The sequence below is a fragment of the Clytia hemisphaerica genome, unplaced genomic scaffold (genome assembly GCF_902728285.1).
Source record: "Clytia hemisphaerica strain Z4C2 unplaced genomic scaffold, Clytia hemisphaerica genome assembly, whole genome shotgun sequence".
Lineage (NCBI taxonomy): Eukaryota > Metazoa > Cnidaria > Hydrozoa > Leptothecata > Clytiidae > Clytia > Clytia hemisphaerica.
Genome location: NW_027103829.1, coordinates 1104712 through 1127507, shown reverse-complemented (window position 1 = coordinate 1127507; position 22796 = coordinate 1104712). Strand labels below are relative to the sequence as shown.

The 22796-nt window shown below is 34.1% G+C and overlaps 3 protein-coding genes across 3 annotated transcripts; all 3 read left to right on the top strand.

Moving 5' to 3' along the window:
* Nucleotides 1-1781: 1781 nt before the first annotated feature.
* Nucleotides 1782-3429, top strand: LOC136806825 (protein phosphatase 1 regulatory subunit 12B-like). The gene has a single exon (XM_067063406.1). The coding sequence runs from the start codon at nucleotides 1842-1844 to the stop codon at nucleotides 3003-3005; it is 1164 nt and encodes a 387-aa protein (XP_066919507.1). The 5' UTR covers nucleotides 1782-1841; the 3' UTR covers nucleotides 3006-3429.
* Nucleotides 3430-4575: 1146 nt separating this feature from the next.
* LOC136806822 (glutathione reductase, mitochondrial-like) lies at nucleotides 4576-14608 on the top strand. Its single transcript, XM_067063403.1, has 14 exons — nucleotides 4576-4838; nucleotides 8315-8341; nucleotides 9224-9312; nucleotides 9606-9675; nucleotides 10091-10223; nucleotides 10673-10727; nucleotides 10922-11021; nucleotides 11213-11302; nucleotides 11641-11802; nucleotides 11973-12014; nucleotides 12245-12314; nucleotides 12662-12793; nucleotides 13236-13369; nucleotides 14270-14608. Exons 1-14 carry the CDS (start codon nucleotides 4665-4667, stop codon nucleotides 14417-14419), a joined length of 1428 nt encoding a protein of 475 aa, XP_066919504.1. The 5' UTR covers nucleotides 4576-4664; the 3' UTR covers nucleotides 14420-14608.
* Nucleotides 14609-18088: 3480 nt separating this feature from the next.
* Nucleotides 18089-19596, top strand: LOC136806826 (tachykinin-like peptides receptor 86C). The gene has a single exon (XM_067063407.1). The coding sequence runs from the start codon at nucleotides 18261-18263 to the stop codon at nucleotides 19347-19349; it is 1089 nt and encodes a 362-aa protein (XP_066919508.1). The 5' UTR covers nucleotides 18089-18260; the 3' UTR covers nucleotides 19350-19596.
* Nucleotides 19597-22796: the final 3200 nt, after the last annotated feature.

Below are 22796 nucleotides of genomic sequence, written 5' to 3'. Positions count from 1 at the left end.
AATAACGGTCCAGTCATAGAAAAATACAAATGGAAACAGGCCCAGCGGAAGCGGTGAGACAAGTCTCGAATTCCTAGCGAATTTTATTTCATTTTGAGCCTTTTGCCTCCCTAATTGTACGGTTGTTCCCCCGGGCCTGGGAAATAACACTGAAAGAAACATAGAGTAAAGTTCTTGGATAATGGATATTCCAGATGCTTTCATTTTCCTCGTCAGGGCTTTCGATTGTTTGGAGAGTCGCAAAAATAAATACATTAACATAAAATAAGGTTACCCCCTTCTCACAGACCCGGTAGGAATTTTTTCAGCTAGTGGGGATAAAAATAACGGACTGAAACTCGATTGATATTTTTATGGCTGGGGCTATCAGTTCTTTTGTTTTTAAGTCAGAAAATTCAGTAGAGATGGGGAAAATAGCGAAATACTTTTCAGTGAGAATTGATTTATTTGATTATTTTCAGTTGGGACAAAAATTGGCGGATAATTTTCCACCGGGGACGATATTTTTTCCAATTTTTCAGTGGGAAGGGGTCCCAATGGATCTATGAGAAGGGGGTGTATAAGGTTACAATGTGACAATTATGAAAAATCCTTTACATCTATAATAGATGATTCACAAATTATCATCCGCCTTAAAAACGCATGACGAGTAGTCTTATTGGTGACTCCCTTCAATTTTTCATGGTTTTGACAAAAAAAATTACATTTAAGAGTATAATGTTTGCAAAATTATGCTAAAATTACGTAATGTTTACGAAAAAAGGTTACATTTATGAGCATAATATTAGCAAAAATTATGCTAAACTTGATCATGAATTAATGAACTCTAAAATTATGTCATTTTAATGAACAGTTTCGAAAGATTGTTTTGAAATTCTCAAATATTTTTACCCTACAAAAGTCATCATGAGGCGTTTAAAAAATGGCTTAAATGAAATTTTTGATTGATTTTGTTTACGTTTGTAGACATTATAAGTTGACAAGAGTTACTAATGAGCTTCAAAGACATCCCCGTATTAAATTTATAATTTTTCTAGTTTGTGACCCAGATAGACAAACACCCCAGATGAGATGGAGTTTTTATAAGATACTTTAATAATTGGTCATTCGAAGTAATAAAAGTGACGCGTTCTTTATATAGAAAAAGTAATAAAATTGTTCTCGTCCAAAACACCCAGGGATGCTAGGCTTACAGGATGGTGGGGGTGCTGCCCGTCTTTCGATCCTCGTTCCCTTAGCGAAATTAAAAAAGGAGGAAAAATTGGGAAATCTTGTGATTTTTACGACCCTTATTGGAACTAATTTGACCAAATGTCGATGCTTTTAGGAGCAAAAAATTGGATTTTTTCTATCCTTTAAGTGCAACCAGTGTTGATTTCAGAACATTGATAAGTTTTTCACCCACGCTTTGGCTTATAGCGGTATATAAAAAAGTAAAACTGTTTTATTGCATAGCATATCTAAAAATAAATTTCGCAGAGGCGAGATTACCAATCGAATCTTTTTGCACTGCGAGCAACGTTTTGCACACAAGGTCAGCATGCTTGACCATCTGTAGTCTAATGACATCATAAAACCCATCTACGTCACTGGTTCTTATATTCTTGAGATATAATCTCCGCGCGTTATCTCATTAACAATTTTGGTTTTTGACAAGTAGAAAAGCCTTTCCCTCCTTGGTTTATAATGTTCTGTTATCAAAAAGAAAGAAAATTTTAAAAACCGCAAAAGAAACAAAGGATAAAGTAACAATAAGATGTCTGTATAAATATGAGCTCCCAGCGATGAAAGCTCCAATCATTTAGTGGTCTGTTAGTTGCTTACATAAGACGCATACTAACATGGGGCAGATAACAGAGACAAGAATTACTCCACAGCTGACTTATCAAGTCCAGGCATTTTTCCGTGCAGCTCTTAACATGAATGATACTCAGACAGTGAGAAAATTGTTAAAACATCAAAGAGAGGCTATCGATATTGAATTAACCAATCAGGAAGGAGTATTACCAATCCATTTGTGTGCGATTGAAGGAAATAAACCAATGATATCTATTCTTCTACGCGCGGGTGCTGATATTGATGCAATCGATCGCCGCGGATGGACATGTTTACACGCTGCTGTTCACACAGGTAACCTTGAACTATGTCAATATTTATTGCGTAAAGGAGCTGATCCGTTGGTTTATTCAACAAAACAGGAACTGCCTGTTGACTTATCTAATTATTCTGTGATTACCTATTTATTGGTTGAAGTTATGCAGCAGAAAGGTCAGATTGGATTAGCGCGTTTTCATTTATCGCGAGCTGTAGCGCAACAAAAGTACGAGGTTGCACAACAACAACAAGAGGAGCAGAAAAATGAAGTTTTCAAGACAAATCGAAGATATTCTCAACCAGCAGTTTATCGACAACATACATCACAACAATCCAGTTCAATTTTAAAGCGACGACCGAGTCAAATATCGGAAACTGTATCGGGAAATGATGAAACCCGATGTTCGTGGTCGTCAACCGTTTCGGATGAATCGGAAACAGGAAGTGTTCGATCATCAAGTTCATCATCATCAACAAGCAGTGGACTTTCTGTTCAATTCCCAACAAATACTTTATTTCTTAACTATGTCCACGAAAATGAGCATGAACTTCTTGATCAGTTATTGAATGAACATAAAGTTGGTATTATCAACAAATTAGATCGTAAAGGTCTGAGTTCTATTCATTGGGCTGCTATGCATGGATTTGACGAATGTATCCGTGTTTTGGTGAAACATGGTGCTAACGTTGATATTGAGGACCCGAATGGGTGGACCGCCCTTCACGCCGCCGTTATTACGGAAAAAACGGAATGTGTACGTCAATTACTGAAATGTGACTCCCGCATATACGCCGTAACCAATAGTGGTGAGACTGTTTTCGACATGACGAACAATCAAGAAATCAAAAGCCTATTGGAAGGGCATGTTCATTCGAACCTCAAGATGAAACTGAAAAACAGCACGCTTTAAACTCATACTAACTTTGGTTTTTTATCATTTAAAATTTGATATTGGTTTTCTACCATTTATAATATTTTTGTTTGTATATTCTGTAAATATAGTAGAAGTCTTATTTTTTACTGCTTAATAATATTTTAATATCTATAACTGTTCTTTTTTAAGATTTCGAAACTCTTTACAAAGCAGACAGTTATTAAAAAGATTTTTAAAATTACGTAAGATTTTGGATAAATCTCGTAACCTTTGAGGATTTAAAGAATTTTTGTCACTTAACTTTTTGAAATTTAGTTCATTCTTATTATTTGCTAAATTATTGATTGAATTTACTTTATTGATTTATTTGTTAGGAAATTTTTTATCTAGTTATTTTATTTGCTGGTCAAATAGAACTAGCAAGTTAGAAAACTATCCTTGTGCTGTTTTTTTTTAAATAATTTTTTTTTTCGTTTTACGAAAAATCAAAAATGAAACACTTTAAAAATATTGCCATTTCATATTAATTTCAACCTTTTACTAAAACTTCAAAGGTTTTATTTTTATAGAAGTGTTCCCGTTTCATATCAGACACATATTTCATATCAGGACGGTGTTTCCCTATTGGTCAATTCAATGTGAAAAAGCTTTTAAATTAAAATTGACGAGTACACGTTTTTTAATACAAGAACAAACTATATATATAAGAACAGAACATTTAAGGCTTCGATCGCCGATATATTGAGAACAAGTCAAAAACATTTAAGACTTTACAGACTCTTAAACACCCGATTTCTTAGGAAATGGACAAAAATACCAAAAACACTCACATTAAGGAGAAAATAAACACATATTAAGAACATTTAAAACCTAAAAAGTTAAGAACATCCAAAGGGCTCTGGACGTTTTTATAAAATAAACGTGTAAGCAAACGATATCTCAGTCTTATTTAAAAACAAAACTTATCTTTAGTGAATAAACCACCTGGGGAAGGGGTACTAGGGTTGGCGGATGAGGGGTATGTGCGGACGGATCGGACGGAACCTCCGAAAAGCATATCGCGCATCAAATGGGAAATATTTCAGAAACAGCTACATAGGTTCTTAATCAGAATTGTTTCCCTGATTTGGCTTAAGTAAGATTAAGAAAGACAGATCCCAATTTCATCCAATGATCCAATGCACACTCAGCGAGAACAAAAGTAACCATGTTGAGATTTTGTCGGGGAAGCACCATCATAAGATCCTGCATGTTGATATTTTTAAAATCATTGCATGATTAGTTTTAAAGATACGAGATTGATGATTTTTGTAGTGTAGTTTAATATGCTATCCCACAGCGTCATCATGATGGGACAGATTTTAATTGCGTACAACAACATCGCGTGACCAAAAAAATTGCCATCTTATTTGCGATCGAGGACTACTCTCTGGCTGCCGAGTCATGCTGACTTTCAATTATCGGAATTATGCCGATTCAGCAAAACAAATCAATCTGTAAACAAAGGACTTGGCCGCACCTTCTTGAAATATTCAGTCTGCGACGCAATTAAGTTTTGTTAAAGGTTATGTGACCACGGATTGAAATAGAAAGTGAAAGTTGAAAAGATTATTTTGGTTTGTGATCTTGCTATAAAAAGTCACAGGAGGAGGTGTGTCTAAACATTTAATCTCAAAGCAGATCAGCCCATCATTCATGCTTCGAGTATCGCAAAGACTAATGGCTCCTGTTAAGAAATTTGATTATCTTGTTGTTGGTGGAGGAAGTGGGGGAATAGCTAGTGCACGCAGGGCGACAGAATTTTGCAAAAGTGATGGATCAAAACTCAAAGTTGCAGTCATCGAGGAGAAAAGACTTGGAGGAACATGTGTAAGTACTCAAGTTTTTTTAGTCTTTCTTCCTGAATACTGTGAATAAGGCTCGATAGACCTTTGCGCTTTTCCATCCGCCATCTTGAATTGTATGCAAAAATAGAGGAACGAAAAAGCCGTGGTTGGATTTAGTTGGACAGTGTAGACCTAAGGGGTCAGTCACAAATCGATTCTAGGTTAGAAGAACGTCAATTGACGTTTTAAAAGCTGACCCACCCACCCACACCCAAAAACGTCAAACACCTTGATATCCCCGAAAATCGATAAAAACTGCCTTTTCATTGCTGTTTCGTCAGCCATCTTGATTTTCACTACGGCTCGCATAGTTTATATTTGAAAAAAAAAAGAAACGGAGATAATTTCTAAACTTGTTCACAAAATTCCCGTAATTAATTATCTCCGTAGTATGTAAGCGACAGAAAGAACGGTCATCTGCAAAAATTTAAGGGCCGTTCGGGCCGTCAAACAAAGAAAAGACATAAACATCGGGCCGTTTGTTTTGGTTTTCAAAACAAACGAGCGATCAAACAGAAACATGGCGAGAAGTAATATTTGGCATGGAATGAAAAATCGATGTTTCTGAAGAACGTCAACAACCTTTAACCCACCCACCCATATACGTCAATTGACGTTCTTCTAACTTAAAATCGATTTGTGACTGACCCCTAAAGCTCTAAAACAGCATCTAATAACATGAAAACCAGAATATGATTCTTCAATGGGAATCAAAACTATAAAGTGCACTTACAAACATCAATTTGTCAGATCTAACAAAATTAATAACTGCACTGTCATCATTGACAATAAAACAAACGATTTTCTGTCAAGAGCCTTGTAAACATTCCAACAACTTTCATCGAAATGATCTATCATAGCCTACCATAGCATAGTCTACCATTTTTAGCGCGGTCCGAGGATTGAGCCGAGAACGCTCCGAGAGCTCCCGCGCGGGTGAAAAACTTCAATCTGTCAATCATTTTCTCAAGCGAAGAGTACGCGAAGCGATTCTAGCTTTACGATAGTGCCGCGGATCATCAATGGATAGTATTCAATTATCATTATCCCTTTATTTTCAATCCTAGAACTTTTGCAAAAAAAAGGAAAAATAGAAAAGTTGTATTTTTTACTGCTCTATTCACATACTGAATTTGAAAGATCTTCTATGTGGCGTTTTTTTGCAAACTTCAAAAAACTGATTTTTGTCCCGCCTTTGCGGGATTTTGGCTCAAGTGCTTGAGTGCAGCATAGGGTACAAAGTCCAAACATGCGTTTCCCATAATTTTTGTGTGAAGAGTTAGGTCTATACTGTTGGAAAGTATGCAAAACATATGCAAGTTTACACAAAGATTAAAAAGACAACAATGAATCTTATAGATAAATATTATAATCATTAGAACAATAAAAGATGGAATTTCTCAATCCAAAAAGAAATATTCACAGAACAACAAAAGGCTTTTAGAAATTTGCTCTTAAAGACATGATACCTTAAGGGTAGAAATTTTCGTGAGAAGAAATTTTCGCGGAAGAAACTTTCGCGGAATTTAATTTCGCGAATCAGAGTTTCAAAATGGCAAATTTCGCGAAATTAAATTCCGCGAAACACACCAAAATTGTTAAATCGCGAAATTAAATTCCGCGAAATTCGATTTTTTTTCTTCTTCTTTTATTTTGTAGTTTTTGACCAGGTATTACCAAAAAAGATGGACACAATTGATTTTTAAGCATTATAACGTGTACTTTTTATCAAATATAAACAAATATAAACAACTCCGTGATGCTCAAAAGTAAATCTAAGTTGATAACTTTTTCTCAATCGCGAAATTAAATTCCGTGAAAATTTTGAAATCGGCTCATTCGCGAAATTAAATTCCGCGAAATTTGCCATTTTGAAACTCTGATTCGCGAAATTAAATTCCGCAAAAATTTCTTCTCGCGAAAATTTCTTCCCTTAAGGTAGCATATTCTGTTTTCATGCCATTAAAAAAGAAATTCCACGAAGACGGAGTACACACATCAAACTTTCAAAACACGCAAACTGAAAAGCAGTAATTATGACGTCACACATTATCAATGTTTTGATTTGATCATTTGGCGGCTCTATTCCCAGGAGAATAATTTACCGTCAGCCGAATAAGGATTATTTTTTACCTTCGCTGATGATTTTTCAGTTTGAATTTATGTCTTATGTTATTGATTTTTGAAGTGCTTGTTCTAAGAGACGAGCGAATATAATTATTTTTAGTTTTCAAGAGAAGCAAATATAATCTTTCTTCTACAAGGCAATGGGAATTTGATGTTCTGTTTACCGTCGACCGCCCGCAAGCTCTTGAGTCGCCGCTCAAATAAGTTCATTATTTCTTAAAAACTCATTATTTTCTTCTTTTCCTGTGCCAAGCTATCTAAAACACTCAACGTGAATCAAAAATAACATCTTCGCTAACAAAATGTGCGCCTCGAGTAAAAGACATGGTTCCAATCACGTCCGCGAATGGGACAGGCATTTTTTTAAGCAGTGGGTGGCTACAAGGGCGCTTTAGAAATTCACGTTTTAGACGCGTCTCAAACGCGTTTGAATTTTCGCGCATGTCAATTTGATTCCGAAAGTGAAAGCAGCTCGATTTCACGGTGGAATTCAACTTCGTTGGAGATGGGAAGCACCAGGTAGGAATAATGAATAATGAGATTTTGCCACATCAAATATTTTTTGCAACGCGACGGTAAACAGAATATCAAATTCCCATCGCCCAAGATTACACTTTAATATATATAATGCCAATTATGCATGTAAGTTTTATATTAATACTTTCTTTTTGCATATGTTTTGCATACTTTCTAAAGGAATTTCACCACGGCAATTCAGCTACCATAATTTTTGCATACAATTCAATATGGCAGATGGAAAGGCAGAAAGGTCTATTTTGGCAGCTCTTTAGTGATGCAGTCCTTACCCTAGCCTGGGAATCCAAGCTCATAATCTTAGAAAAAACAAAAAACTTCCAGCAAACAGCCATTTTGTTTTGAAATGAATCTATCTACTTTTTTTCTGCAGAGTCAGCTTTTTCCATAAATTATACATGCGCATCGAAAATATCTAAATGCGCGCAAAAGTACTGCTAAGTAATACGCCAAAAGCTGGCCAATCAGGCCGAATCTGCATTGCAGGGAAAAATCTCCCTGCAGGCGAGTTACCTTGGATTGGATTCCCAGGCTATCCTTACCCAAGCCACGCCACTATTAGGCAAAAGTCTTAAAACCTTTTACAAAATTCCGCCGCCCGGCCCTGGCAGCCCCTTTTTGAGCAGGGAGTGCTGTTGTATATCCATAAAAAGGGTGTGGGCGAGGTTCATTAAACCACAATGATATTAGAGTAAACTAATTTCTTTGAATGATGGTAGGATTGTAGAAGACCCAACGTTTTCTTTGTCGGAATTCTTTTTTTTCATTTATTTTTTATTTTCCTATCTTCTCTTTTAGGTCAATGTTGGTTGCGTACCCAAAAAGGTAAAACTGGTTACAATTTAATAAAGAGTGCAATTACACCTAGATAAATGAGGTTTAACCTTTCCGACCCGAAAGAGGTATCTCTTACGTCCTGCATGCATAGGTCCTGATATACCTTATGTCTGGCTTCATATTTCTGTTCAAATCTAATTTGTGTACTCAGTTAAACATATTTAAGAAGGAAAAAGGTAAGGGTTTTCCAAAAATGTATGGGCTTTCCAAAAATGTATGGGTTTTTTTCCTGAAGCTTAATTAAAAAAAAATTAAGACCAATATCGTGAAATTAGCATTTTCTGCAAAAAACCTTGCGTGCTGGAAAGGTTAAATAATTTCAAAAAGTTCATAAATCTTTTTTCATTTTCACCAATCAATGATATCATTTTTGCTCTCAAGCTAACTTTGTTATTAGTAATTAGGGTTACTTTCATGAGTGAGAGGTAACTTTCATCATTTACATACCACAACATTTTCTGGTCTTCAATGTAAATTCAAAAGTCATGATTTGACTGATTTAAATTCTAGCTAAATTAACAAAATTGCAGACCAAAACATTCAGCTGTTTGGAAGTTATGAAAGTTACCCCCAGGCTTATGAAAGTAAGCCTGTTGACGATACAAGTCTCTGCGTACAAAAGAATTGATTTTCCTCTTATTACGAAAATTAGTTCTTACCTAGTATCAAACACAGTCTGACATCTTTATTTGCGATGTTAGCTTTTTTAGGCTTATGCAAATAAATGGATAGAAATAGAAATGACAGTCACCAAAAACAGGAAGATTTTTCTGATTGTGGAAGAAACCTCTTATTAATGGACAGCAAAAAGGTGAAAGATCTTCTTTTTGACTCATTTCATGCAATGTAAAAATAAACATTAATTTTCAGGTGATGTTCAACACTGCTCTTCATGCTGAAATGCTCCATGATATGAAAGATTATGGCTTTGATGTCACATATAATGGCTTTGATTGGAGGTATAACATTGTAAAAAATTTATATCTACAGTAAAGATATAATCTAAATATCTCCTAAATTTCAGTATTGTTAATTCGAAGAAAGATACAGAGTGCTCCATTGCCTTTTATTTCAGGTATTCCATTTTTTATCATTTGAATTTGCGTTGGAGTTGCGTTAGTTCATTGGTTAATTGTAATACGTAATACTGCAACAGATGAGGCAGGTGTTTTCATTTAATCTGAGTTCGCGAAACAGACAAAACGTCTTCAAAAAAGCTTCTGTTGAATGCAATGATTAATCTACTTTTTAGCCATGTGAAAACAAAGAGAGATGCCTATGTTAAAAGGTTAAATGGAATGTTTGCAACCAACCTCGATAAAGTAAGATATCAAATCTATCATGGTTTGAATTTTTACTTTAGTATCTAACCATCTACGCCAGATAGCCAATTCTGGAAAATGTCAAAATGATTGGAGATAGAACCTCTTTTAAATATTTGCTGGAAGGGGCTATCCAAATGGTCAATGGGTTATGGCGCTTCTAGACCCTTATTTACTTGTTGGATACCACAATCATCCATTAAGAGCCTTGGTGTAACTTACACTTTCATTAAATTTCCTTCTCTAGAATGTCCTTTTCAAAAAAGGATTTTCTAGTTTTCACTACTCTCAAATTACAAAAATATAAATCAAACAAAACAGCTTCGTTAAAGCATTACTTAATAATGGTTGGGCATAGATTTTTCTGAAACCTGGTTTCAAATACGTTACTTTCAAACATGTCCTTTTTTTACAGGCTGAAGTTGAACATATCGATGGACATGCAAAGTTTGATTCAGATGGTGTATGTCATGTTGGAGACTTACAGTTGCAAGGCGAACATACTATGATTGCTACAGGTGGAAAACCCCTTGTCCCAAATGTTCCAGGTAAAAATTATTCTGTCCAACTCCCCACATCACATATACAGAGGTTTGTATATTCTGTATGCGTTTTCTTTTTATTTCAAGTCAAACTTTAGCTCTTAAAAATTTGAAAATTTGTATTTGAACATAATTAAATAGATCAATAATAAGCATTTTCAATGCACAATAGAAATATTGTTTGAAAGAACCGGTTACAACAAAATCAAAATTAAACGTCGCTTTGCATTTCGTAGTCCAAAAGCAATAGCATTTTGTAGTCCTAAGAACTATTTTTTACCTCTTGCAGACAAGGCATTTTAAATTCTACTAAGATATATGATATAATTCTCTTTTTTCATTGTCTTTCAATGGTATTTACTATTATTTCTGTTTTGTATTCCAAAAAGGTAGTAGTATTTTTAATACTCTAATACCATATCATATATCATTGTTGCAATTCATTTTGGTTTTAGGTGCAGAGTACGGAATAACAAGTGATGGATTCTTTGAACTGGAAAAACTTCCAAAGTAAGTATTTTCTCAAAGGTAAATTTTTAAGACTTTCATTGAATCTTTTTTCGACTCAGTGATATTCATATTGGAATTACAAAGCTCCTTTTAATTTTTGGAATTTTACTTCAAAATTTACTGTGTCGACTGTGTTTGACTGTGTCTTTTTAATCAATTTTCGATATAAAATTTGTAATGTTTTCTCTTTGCAGAAAGACTGTGGTTGTAGGTGCTGGTTATATTGCTGTGGAATTGGCAGCTATTTTACAAACCTTAGGATCAGAGGTTCATCATTTCATACGAAATGATAAGGTATATATATAGAGAAATGTTATCTTTGAATTTTGATTTTGCTGACGTTGTTTATTCTTCTTTAGATTCTTCTTAACAGCTTATAAAAAGTCTTTCCATGGTTATGTTCGAGAGAGAATTTTGATTACTAATGATGATGACATCCATCCTATTTCAACAAACGATTCTATTGCATTATATTCTTTTTTAAGGTTCTTCGTAATTTTGATTCTCTGATCAGCGAGTCGATCACTAACGAACATGAAAATAATGTTGGAGTTAAATTGCACAAATTTGTTGATGTAAGCGAAGACTTTATTTTACAATCTGGATTTTTCTCATCTAAATTTAAAACTTTGGAAAGTTCGATTCTGGATTTAATATTGTTAGGTTTCAGGCGAAAACATTTTGGCCCAATGGAATTCTCTCATCCTCAGCTTTATTTTTTTTATTATATAATAAAAAACATTTTTCAGAACGTTTTTATAGTATTTATACTCTTGATTTAATGAACAAACTAAATATCGTATGAAAATCTTGGAATATTGACAATGTATTAATCCGTTTATAAACTTGAAAAGTGACGATACTGTTTCAAATAAAAAAAGCTCAATTTCTGAACTTTCTTCTCGTATTTTAGAGTAAATCAATGAAAATTACGAAATGTGACAACACTGGCTTGCTATCTATTGAAACATTAGCCGGTCCAAACAAAGAGACATTGCAAATTAATGACGCTGAATGTTTATTGTGGGCTGTAGGAAGAGTTCCAAACACCACTGACCTTGGTTTGGAAGGATTGGTAAGTATAGATTGTTCGTTTAAATTTTAACGTTAAAAATACCCTACTAGCATCTGAAGTCTTTATGAAGTTTTGTGTTGCAGGTTCAAATCAAGTCTGTATTGTATACTATTCAGCTTCTTATTATTTATCATAATTTTTCACACACTAGTTTTTATTTCCATCTCTAGGGCATCAAAATGAATGAAAAGCAAGAAATCGTAGTTGATGAAGTAATTAGCTTTTCTTTTTTTACCGATTCTTGTATACTTTCAAAGATTTTATTTAGCTGCCTTTCGCATGATTTGCTGAGCAATCCAAAAAACTCACTCACTATTATGACTACTAGGTACAATACACGAACAGCAAAATTTTCGAGCTCCATCTTTACCGTGATTCCAACATTTGATTGAAAAATTTAAAGTGAAAAAATATATTTATTGACATTTGTAATTTGTTTCAGTTCCAAAATACGTCAAAACCAAACTTCTACGCACTTGGTGATGTCTGTGGGAAGGCTCTACTCACACCAGGTAACTTCATTTGATTAGCATGTCTAGTTGAAGATTTAACTTTGAATTATTCAAAGATGTCTTTTAACATTTACTGAATATCTTCAAATGAAAATAGGATTCCGAAAAATAGGAAAAACAAGTTATTAAAATCACTCGGACATTATCCAATATTGTATTTCAGGTAATTTCATTTGACTACTAGCATGTCTGGCTGAAGGTTTAACTGTAAATTAAGTATACTTTAAGCTCTAAAAAGTTTGCTGAATATCTTCAAATGAAAATAGGAATGATCAGAAAAATAGGGGGAAAACGTTATTAAATTCGCTCGGGCATTGTCCAATATTGTATTTCTTTATCCCTTTCAGTTGCCATAGCAGCAGGCCGTCGCTTATCACACCGTTTGTTCAATAACGAACTGGATTCGAAGTTGAACTATGATAATATCCCTACTGTCGTCTTCAGTCATCCCACCATCGGAACTATTGGCTTGACCGAACGTAAGTAAATATCTTAGCGTGTATGATAGTATTACCATCACCAACCTAGTCCGAAGTCCACTTAAAGCATTTTTATTGAATGAATTGCGCGATCGAGTGGCCCGGTTAGTTCCCAGTTTTTTTAGCTCTTGCTTAGGTGGAAATACTAGAAATTGGTAGGCTGGCGAATGAAAAATTAACTCCTAGGCAAGCTATGCACTTGAGGCGACGAACCGAATTTTTCGAACAACGAATTGTAATTTTTTTCGTGTCTGAGATGGGCGAAATTCCGAAATTCGCCGCTCGCCGGGCCTAAATAAGACCCCTGTAAATAATTTTTTACCGAATGTCAAAAACTAGCTTGCAACCTTTTATTATTTGGGATCGAGAATTAATCATTCCATACAATTAAACCTTGCTGAAGACTCCTTTTCTTATCTATTTACGTAATTCTTCATTTTAGGAGAAGCACGAGAGAAATACGGAGAAGAGAATATCAAAATTTATCAAAGCAAATTTACCAACATGTTTTATACCTTTGCTGAAAACAAACCTCAAACAGTCTTGAAGTTAGTTTGTCAATTGCCAACTGAAAAGGTACGGTGTGAAGGGTTTTTAAGTCCTCACGTCTATTACACTGTCTGCGCCATAAAATATACATTTGTTCCATCCCAAGATACAATCAGTGCCATAATATATTGGCACTTTTGGCTAATTTACCATTTTTCGAAAATTGAAGTTCGAGCGAGAATGTCAATTTTTAGGCCTTCAACTTGATTTCATCGATTATTTCGATCTGGTGGGAGGGATTTATTGGTTTCTAGGCTATATTTCAAGCCCTACTAGACCGTTTTTGAACTTTTGGATCCTCAGATCCCAAGCTCCTAAGCCATAAGTCTAGCGTTGAAACTCAGAGTTAAAACTCTACCCTTCGAACCTACTTTAGAGCACTTACAAATCGATTGTGGTTTCAAAACACCCCGGTGAATTTCCCTTTTGTGCAAAGTATTTTGTCACTGATTGTGGGTTGGTAGGTTCTAAGTTATTAGAAGGTTCTGAAAAACACACATTTTGAGGTGCAGACAGTGTTCTAGACGTCTGGCTTTTTGAATCCGAGCCCCGCAAAGTTCAATCCTTAGAATCCGAAATTTGTGTTATATGTCATGAGATTTCTACTTTCCACGTTTATTTTTCTTTATCAAATTTAAAATAAACTTTTCTTAAGATGCATTAGCGGGACCAGGTTTCGACGCTTTGATAACGGATTTTTGGAAAAACATAATTAAGTACATTAAAGCCGGTTTAGGTAATATTTTACTCTATTTGAAAAACGAGGTAATAATTTTTATTGATAAGTGGGAATCAAACCTTGGCGTTTATCACCCGTATAGGATCAGGAATCAAGATTGTAGACTACTACGGCGCCCTAGTTATTCGAATGTGGCATCCGTATTCAAAGCATAAGAATGTGATTTTTGTATTTCAAAATTTTCTTAGGTTGTTGGCCTACACTGTATGGGCATGGGATGTGACGAAATGCTGCAAGGATTTTCGGTTGCCGTGAAAATGGGGGCTACTAAAAAAGACTTTGACAATACTGTTGCTATCCATCCAACTTCGAGTGAAGAATTTGTTACCATGAGATAAAAGATGGAAAAAATGAAGAAATATTGTTGAATAATTAAAAAAATCAAGCATTTAAACAGACTGTTGCATAATCAGTAAATTTATTTGTGGCATTGTTTAGATGCTGCAGTTTTTAATTATTTAACATAACTTGGTGATTAAGAAAATCAAGTTGTCGCTAATGCTTTCAAGATGGCGGCACTCCACAGATATCTATCTATATCGATGTTCGTTTTCTAGCACAAAGAGTAGTGAAAGGGGCTTTATGCAACAAACCTAACCGTTTCGTGGAATAGATTTTTTTTAAATGTAAATCAGTATGCACTGTTGTTAGAACTTCTAGAAACGTAGATTGTAGTGGAATTGAGTAATTAAACAAGTGAGGGTCACTTGCTAGAATTTTTTTATACTTTGAATATATTTATTTCATATTTTCAGTTTAGTTTTATTATATTTATTTTCGTGATAAATGTTTGATTTTTTTTGTCAGCGCACAAATTCATATAAATTTTGTATGTAAAGTCTGTTTATCATTCACTGCAGAGAAAAAAGAGGCTGAGAATTTTTGATAAAATTCGAATCAAATTGGAGGTTTGTCCTATTTGAAGAAAATTTCATAGTATAGAAAAAGTTCTTGGAAATTCAAAAAAATAAATAAGGAAAAAATGAAGAAGAACGCAATATTTACACGTCTTTTCTTTAATCTTGGAAGATGATTAATCATTGTGAAAAGGTTTTTAAAATAATTATTCAGTCGAGAAAAATAGAAAAGATATAGCACACAGTTAGTTACTGATTGATATATAGAATCATTAGAAATAGCGAAAGCCTTTTTTTATTCAACCAGAAAAAATTTTTAGACTGTATTTTTTGACAAATTAATGCCTTTTGAAATCGTTTCTAAGTGATGACGTTCTAAAAGATCGAAAAAATTTTATTTGAAAATGATGTTAATGGCACAATTCTACGAGAAGTTGGTTTTATTGTCGTTTTTATTTTGATATGAATTTTCCCAATGCTTTTGAATTTTCTCTATTTTCTAATACCTATACTCCTGATTATCTTTTCAACGAGCACAAAACCACTATCTATCTATTTTTCTCTCCGCTGCAGATTATATCTAGACAGACTTCAGGAAATTATAAAAATATTGAAACACATTTTTTTAGAATCAAATTTTTGATAATTTCGTGTAGATATTCTTTTTGCAAAATGTCAGTTACTTAAATTTTTGAAAAGACGTACTCTTAGGTTCCAAATAAAGGCCCCCTCCGCTTATTAATTTTTCGAAAATTTTCCAACCCCCTGGACCTTGAATAGGACCTATCCCCTCATTTATTAATTTTTAAGAATATGTTCAACAGTAAAAGAGTAGGCCCCTTACTTTGCTCTACCTGATTTTAGCCTATATTTACCTTATTTTTCGGTTTTCAGAAGTACAATTGGAAAAGATCTCAAAACTTAATAAGCGGGCGGGGGGTTGGAATAAAAATGTCTTGGGTGTAAATTTTTTGAAAAGGAGGCTAATACAGCTGAATTAGGACAAAAGAGGGAACTTTCAAAAACATTTTCCCAAAAATTTATAAGTGGGGGGGTTGGAATAAGAATGTCCTGGGTGGAAAATTTTCGAAAAATTAATTAGCGGGCGGGGGCGGCTATTAGGTACCCGAGAGTACACGTTTCTTATAAGAACACCAAATTTTTTTGAAGCTTTAGGGTTTTGAATTTTCAAGCGTAAAAGTGATCTCAAAATGTTCTTATTCTCGAAATTTCTCAAGAAATGGGACATCAAGAGTCTGCAAAAGCCTAAAAACGTTCTTAAAATATTCTTAGATTTTTTTGCCTGGAACTTTTATTCTTATAATTGACTTTAATCTTATGAAAAATTTGTACATTCCTTGAAAAGCTTTTTATATTGTTCAACCTTCCATTTAAATTCTTTCTTATCTCTAAAATCTAAATCTTTATTTTAGTTTTATGGACAAATTTTCATGATAATGTTTAGGTTAAAACATGTATAATCTAACTTTTAAGCCTTTATTGCTTAGGCGCCTTACTGTTTAGTCAAATGAAACTTTAAACAATATTTTGAGCCTGATAATCGGGATATCTGTTTTTTACAAGAATAAACTACATAAGAGCATAAGGCTTCAATGGTCAAAATATTAGGAACAAGTTAAGAATACTTTAAGGCTTTATGGAGTCTACAACATTTAACTTGGGAAATTGAGCAAAAATACTCAGAAAATGGTGAAGTTAAGCACACATTTTAAGAACAATTTTAGGCTTAAAAATAAAGAAGCTCAGAATATTCGGCTTAAAGCTTAAAATTTTTTTTGATGTTCTCATAAAAAAACGTGTACGAAGAAGAAATTATCTGCTGCTGCCCAGTTAGAACATAGTTTGCTGATTTTAGGGAGCTATGGTTTTAGGGAGGGGTTGGAATAAATATATACAACCGTTACATGATTTATAGCGTAACCTGCAAATTAAATCTAACATAAACATATTATTTATTAGCCCAGTTGTGTACTCAAATAATTGAACTTTTCGTTGAAAAAGAAGTTGTTTGAGTTTAATTACTAACCCGCTGTTCGCTCTATATTTTCTTCTTTGGACGTCTGTATGAGATGAAACAGTCAGGGGTGCAATAGATTTGATGACGTTCGTCTTTTTTAAAACAGTTCTTCGAAAAAGGGAAGAGAAGAGAAACGAAGAAATAATTTTAGTTTGATGGAGATTTTTTCGTTCCTTCGAACACGTTTTTGATGGATAAAAATATACTCCAGAACAATTTTATTTGAAGGAGGCTGTTGATGGTACCGTCGTTTTGTATATAAATAAGATTCGCATTTCCGCACTAAGCACTTGTCACTGTTCCGGAATCTTTCCGCTATTTACCCCGGGATAACCGGCATGGGATTAGAAAGGGTTTGTTTCTAACGGTACGGAAAATCTTGTGTTTACTTAAAATATTGCCTAACTGTCCGAAACTTATTTTTCAACTACCCAAAGTCGAGGGGCAAATCACTCGAAAAATGGTGTACGAGATTTATGATTTATTTTTGATTTATGATTTATTTTTGATTTATAATTTATTTTTGATTTATGATTTATTTTTGATTTATGTTTGATTTATGATTTATTTTTGATTTATGATTTATTTATGATTTATTTTTGAATTATTTTTGATTTATCTTTAATTTTATGAATAGGAGTAATTTTATGGAAAAAAATTTTCAAATTATAACGAACTGATAATCAAAATTATTGTCAAAAAATTAAATAAATTGATAAATTTTTTTTTCGAAAGATTTTTTATTTTTTTTTTATTTATTTCTGATTTATTTTTGATTTATTGATTTATTTCTGATTTATTTCTGATTTATTCATTTATTCATTATTTATTTTTGATTTATGATTTATTTATGATTTATTTTCGATTTATTTTCGATTTATTTTCGATTTCTGATTTATTTTTGATTTATTTTTGATTTATGATTTATTTTTGATTTATTTTTGATTTATACAATTGTGTACGAGATTTATTTTAGTGATTTGCCCCTCGCCCGAAGTCCTGGTCTTTTCTGCTAAAATAGTGACAAAGGGATCTTATTGCAGAAATGCCAATCTTATACAAAACGACGGTATATCTTTTGAAAGAGAGGGGGATTGCACTGGGGTCGTGAACACCAAAATACCGAAAACTTTTCTCGGTTCACCGTCTACATCGACAGAAAAATCCTAGTTAAAAAACTCCTATCCTAGTTATGTGTGACACCCAAACATTTCGAAACAAAAACAAAACGTACATTGAAATATATGTAAACTAACTTCATTTTTTCCCTTCTTTTTAGCCGAAATGGAAGCAATGACTGGCACCGATCATAGCTCGATCAATACCACACAAAATTTCACAAAGTATGACGATTCTCCTCCTATACCAATTAGTATACCCGCCATCATGCCGGGACATCTACCACCCTTCCTCCCTTCAAACAAAGAAGATCAAAACAATATCACCGAGGCGAATCAAAGGGGGCATTCAAATATGGAAATCATCATAATTTTTGAAGGGGCATTTATTGTGTTGGTGAATTTATTCTTTCTGACTTGCATATTGTTGAAAAGAAAGACACGTCGCATGAAAGAGACAAGATTTTTGCTGAACCTTCAATTCACACACGTGCTTGTTGGTGTCAACTCTTTTGTATACTACTCAAAAGGCTATACCGAATCTATAATGATAGCTAATTTACTACTCCTTCAAGTATTTTTGGGCTTAATATGCATGACTTTGGAGCGTTTTCTATCAATAATATATCCATTCAAGATGAGACAGAGCAGCACTCGCTATCATTACATCTTAATATCAATATCCTGGTTGCTGATTGGTTTATTGACTGCTCTCGGCTTGGTCTATTTCGAGGATATAACAGGTCACCAAAACAATGACAACCGCGTGTTTTTGATGTTTTCGACAGCATTGGTTTCAATTGCGATCTTACTCTTAGCATTTACGAACTTCAAACTTTTGTTGATCGCTCGTAAACATTTTAAGGAGATTGGGAAAACATTAGTTCGAGAGAAAACTGAAATTTGTAAACGAAATTCAAAAGCGACTTACACGTGTATTATAATAGTGGCTAGCTTCATTATTCTATGGCTACCTCAGCTTATTCATAATATTCTGTCGCTATTGAATATATATCAAGCTGGAAAGGATCGATTATTGACTCAAATCGTTTGGTTAATCGCAATGATCGATTCGATCGTGAACCCGTTCGTTCACATGTGTTTTAATCGAGGTATTCGACAAATGGTTAAACGAATGAGCAATCGAAAATCGACCATTGAGCGAACCAAACACAACAATGAAACAGTATCGTCTAAACATACAGTCGTATCAAAAGATCGAGTTAAAAGTCATATCGAGAATGTTGCTGAGTGATCATTTTATTATAAAGCAATTTATGTAGTTTATTTACCGTTTACCAATTTTACCAATTTATAGTATTTTATTAAACCGTACATCCTGTGCCCAAGTTCAGGAGTTGCCATAAAGCCATTATGGTAATAATAGGGAGGGCACATTGCTATACAGGGGGGGGGTTGTAGGGGTTCGAAATACCGTTTTCCCGTCAAAATTTTTGCTGAATCCCGGAATCCCGAAAATTGAAAAAATAATAACACCGTCACACCGGCTTGAACAGGGCAAAAATGTACCTAAATACCGTCACCGTCTGATTTTAAAATACCGTTTTCCCGTCTCTTTTTTCGTCAAATCCCGTAATACCGTACTAAAAAAGGGCCAATCCCGTCACATCGTAAAAGTACAACCCCCCTATACATAGTATAGTAGTTTATTTAAAACATTTGATGAAAATCTTCATTCTTTACTTTGGAATATCTTAACTACTGGATGAATTTCATACTCTATTCTTAAAACACAAAAAAAATCAATGGGTTGTTTAACATCGACGTACGTTCGGGGAGTTTGTACACGTTTTTTATATAAGAACAAACTATATAAGAACATAAGGCTTCGATGGCCAAAATGTTAAGAACAAGTTAAGAACATTATAAGGCTTTGTGGACTCAAAAACACCCTTTTTCTTAGGAAAATAGTCAAAAATATTCACAAAATGGTCAAATTAAGAGCATTTTAAGAACATTTTTAGGCTTAAAACTCAAGAAGCTAAGAACATCCGAAGGCTTTAAAAATTTTGGATGTTTTTATAAAAAACGTGTATTGTGAGCTTTCCAAATCGTTCATTGTCCTTCCAAAGAACCTTCGAAACAACATAAGTTGGTCAAATGAGTTTTGTTGAACTTGAGCCCCGATCGGGGTAACTCTGATTGATATTCAATGTACGTTAGGGAGGGACTAAGTCTGGGGTCAGGGTTTAAATGAGGGCTAAATGGCTAATAGCGTAAAGGTCTTGAAATATTTATTGAAATATGCAATATTCAACAGATAAGATAAGAGACCACTTTGTCAACCCCGGAATTTTACATTGTGTAAGAAATTTCTTTTCAGAAAGAGCAGTCAGCCTACTTTATATTTTGTTGAATATTGCAAATTTTATTATTAATAATTTATTATATTTCCTAGTCAAAGTATATATTTTGGAAATGGCCAAGCTTTAAGATTTCTAAAGATGTAAAAATAACGTTTGTACGACCTATCTATAAAAAGCTGAATTTCTTCTTCTTCATTTTTCTTCATGTTCTTTTCAAACTTTACGGAAAAACTAACAGTAAATTAATAAGCATCCCTCCTACCTTCCCAACGATACCAAACTTTTTAAGATTGAAGCATTGGTTGAGAAATAACAAGCAAAGCTAAATTTAGTGCACACTTATCGTGAATAGACTTTAGTGGTGTAGTCTTAGTCAAAAGTTTTGTCAGACACTGTAAAAGAAAATATACATACCCCATTACTAAGATAAATACTTGAAAAGTAATTTTCTGAAAACCACCAATGAAACTGTCTCTGATAAGTACAATATGCTGAGTGGCCTATTTGAACTTTGATGGTTGAAAATCAGTGGGAATCTTTCCAATAAAAAGTCATTTTCATCCTCCCCAGCTGGCACACAATTTTTTTTGACGTTTATCTAACGTTCACAACGTCCATATAACGTTAGATGAACGTTGAAACAACGTTGTGTACCAGCTGGGTCCGCATCTAACTGTGTATCCGGGGGGTACTTAGGCAAATGGAGGGTACTGTATGTGCTGCCCTTAAGGGTACCGTTTTTGGACTTCCAAAGTCCCGCTAAGGGTCGGAAAAATCAGAAAATCTAATCTTAGTCCCATTAAGGGTCGGAAAAATAGGAAAATTTCAACTTTTTACCCCCTGAAAGATCAAAATTTGGTCAAAATTGGTCAAATTTGTCCTACTAAGGGTCGTAAAATTCCCAGAATTTTCCTTTGTTTTCTTCTTTTTAGTCCTGTCAAGGGTCCGGAGACAGAGATACGATCTGTAAGGTTACCAAGGCAAATGGAGAATACGAGTTTACCAACCTTCAATGTTGTCTTTTCTTGAACCACCATTCCAGGCAACTTTTTTAGCCTGGATAAAAAAGCGTAATAAGTCTCTCTTTCTTTCTCCGAATTTCCTGCTAGTATTTACGTTACATTATTTATTAGGTGATTACGCTATTCAGGTTAGTTGAAGACCGTTCAGTCTCTCTTGGCTAGCTGCAGAGATTCTCGTAATCATCTTTTCTTAGCGTCCCGGGGGGGGGGAGGGCACTTAGACAAAAATGGATGATGGGTATGTGCAGACGGTAAGGGTCGGTTTTTTTACCTTTCAAAGTCTCTCTAAGGGTTGGAAAAATCAGAAAGTTTTAGATTAGTCTCTCTAAGGGTCAGAAAATTCAGGATTTTTAGGAAATTTTTTGATTTTCGGAGAAAAAATTGTAATAAAGTCTCTCTAAGGGTCACCTTTTCAGCAAAAATCAGTCTCTCTAAGGGTCGGTTTTCGGAGGTCCCGTCCGCACATACCCCTCATTCGCCAACCCTAGTACCCCCCCCCGGGCTTAGCGTCTGCTACTTGCTAGTTTTAAGTAAGCTCAAGGCTAATTAGTTTCAATGTTAAATGTCTACTACGACCTAGCATTTCTTACAAAATAAAACACAATGTATATTGAAGAGCCATTAGGGGTATCTGCGTCATTCGCGGTCAACTCTATTCTAGACTGATCTTTCCACAAACTTTTGAATTATTATTTAAGTGGATTTTTCTACAAAATCTCACAAATCTTTTTACGTAGTTTGAAAATAAACTCTCAAAATGTTTTTTGGCAAATTGACAAGTCACGATATTATATTTTTAGTCAAACTTTCCTGAAAGGTCTTTTTCCTTGCTCAGAGCGAGGTTTGAATTCCGTGTAAATATAGATTTACGTGAGAGGTCTGCGTCTGAAATAAACTCAAACTCAAGATACACATGAATCGATAGCGCAATCAGTAGAGCGTCAGGTTTCAAATCCAAAGTTAGCTTAAGGATCCATGCTATGATTTCTTATTTTAAATAAATATATAGCATGGTTTGGGCTGAGAGTTTGAATTTCCCAGATCCTAATAACGGTTGAAAACATGGCCAATCAAATTTTGTTATTCTTTTACTGGTCACACTTCCTTAGAGAAAACGCAACTTCCGAAATTTGGTTTTTATTTTAGAAAGTGAGGACATCGCTATATTCGAATTTCCCACTGTAAATTTTTTGAGGCAGAAAACTGCCTCACGCAGGTCCTGTATACATCAGATTATAAAAATACAGGACGGGTCTCCTGTCTAATCCAAAGTAAGTTGTTAAAATCTCTTTTTACAAAGATTCATTAACAGCTTTGAAAATGTTTTATGTGAAAAGTGAAAATAAAATTTGA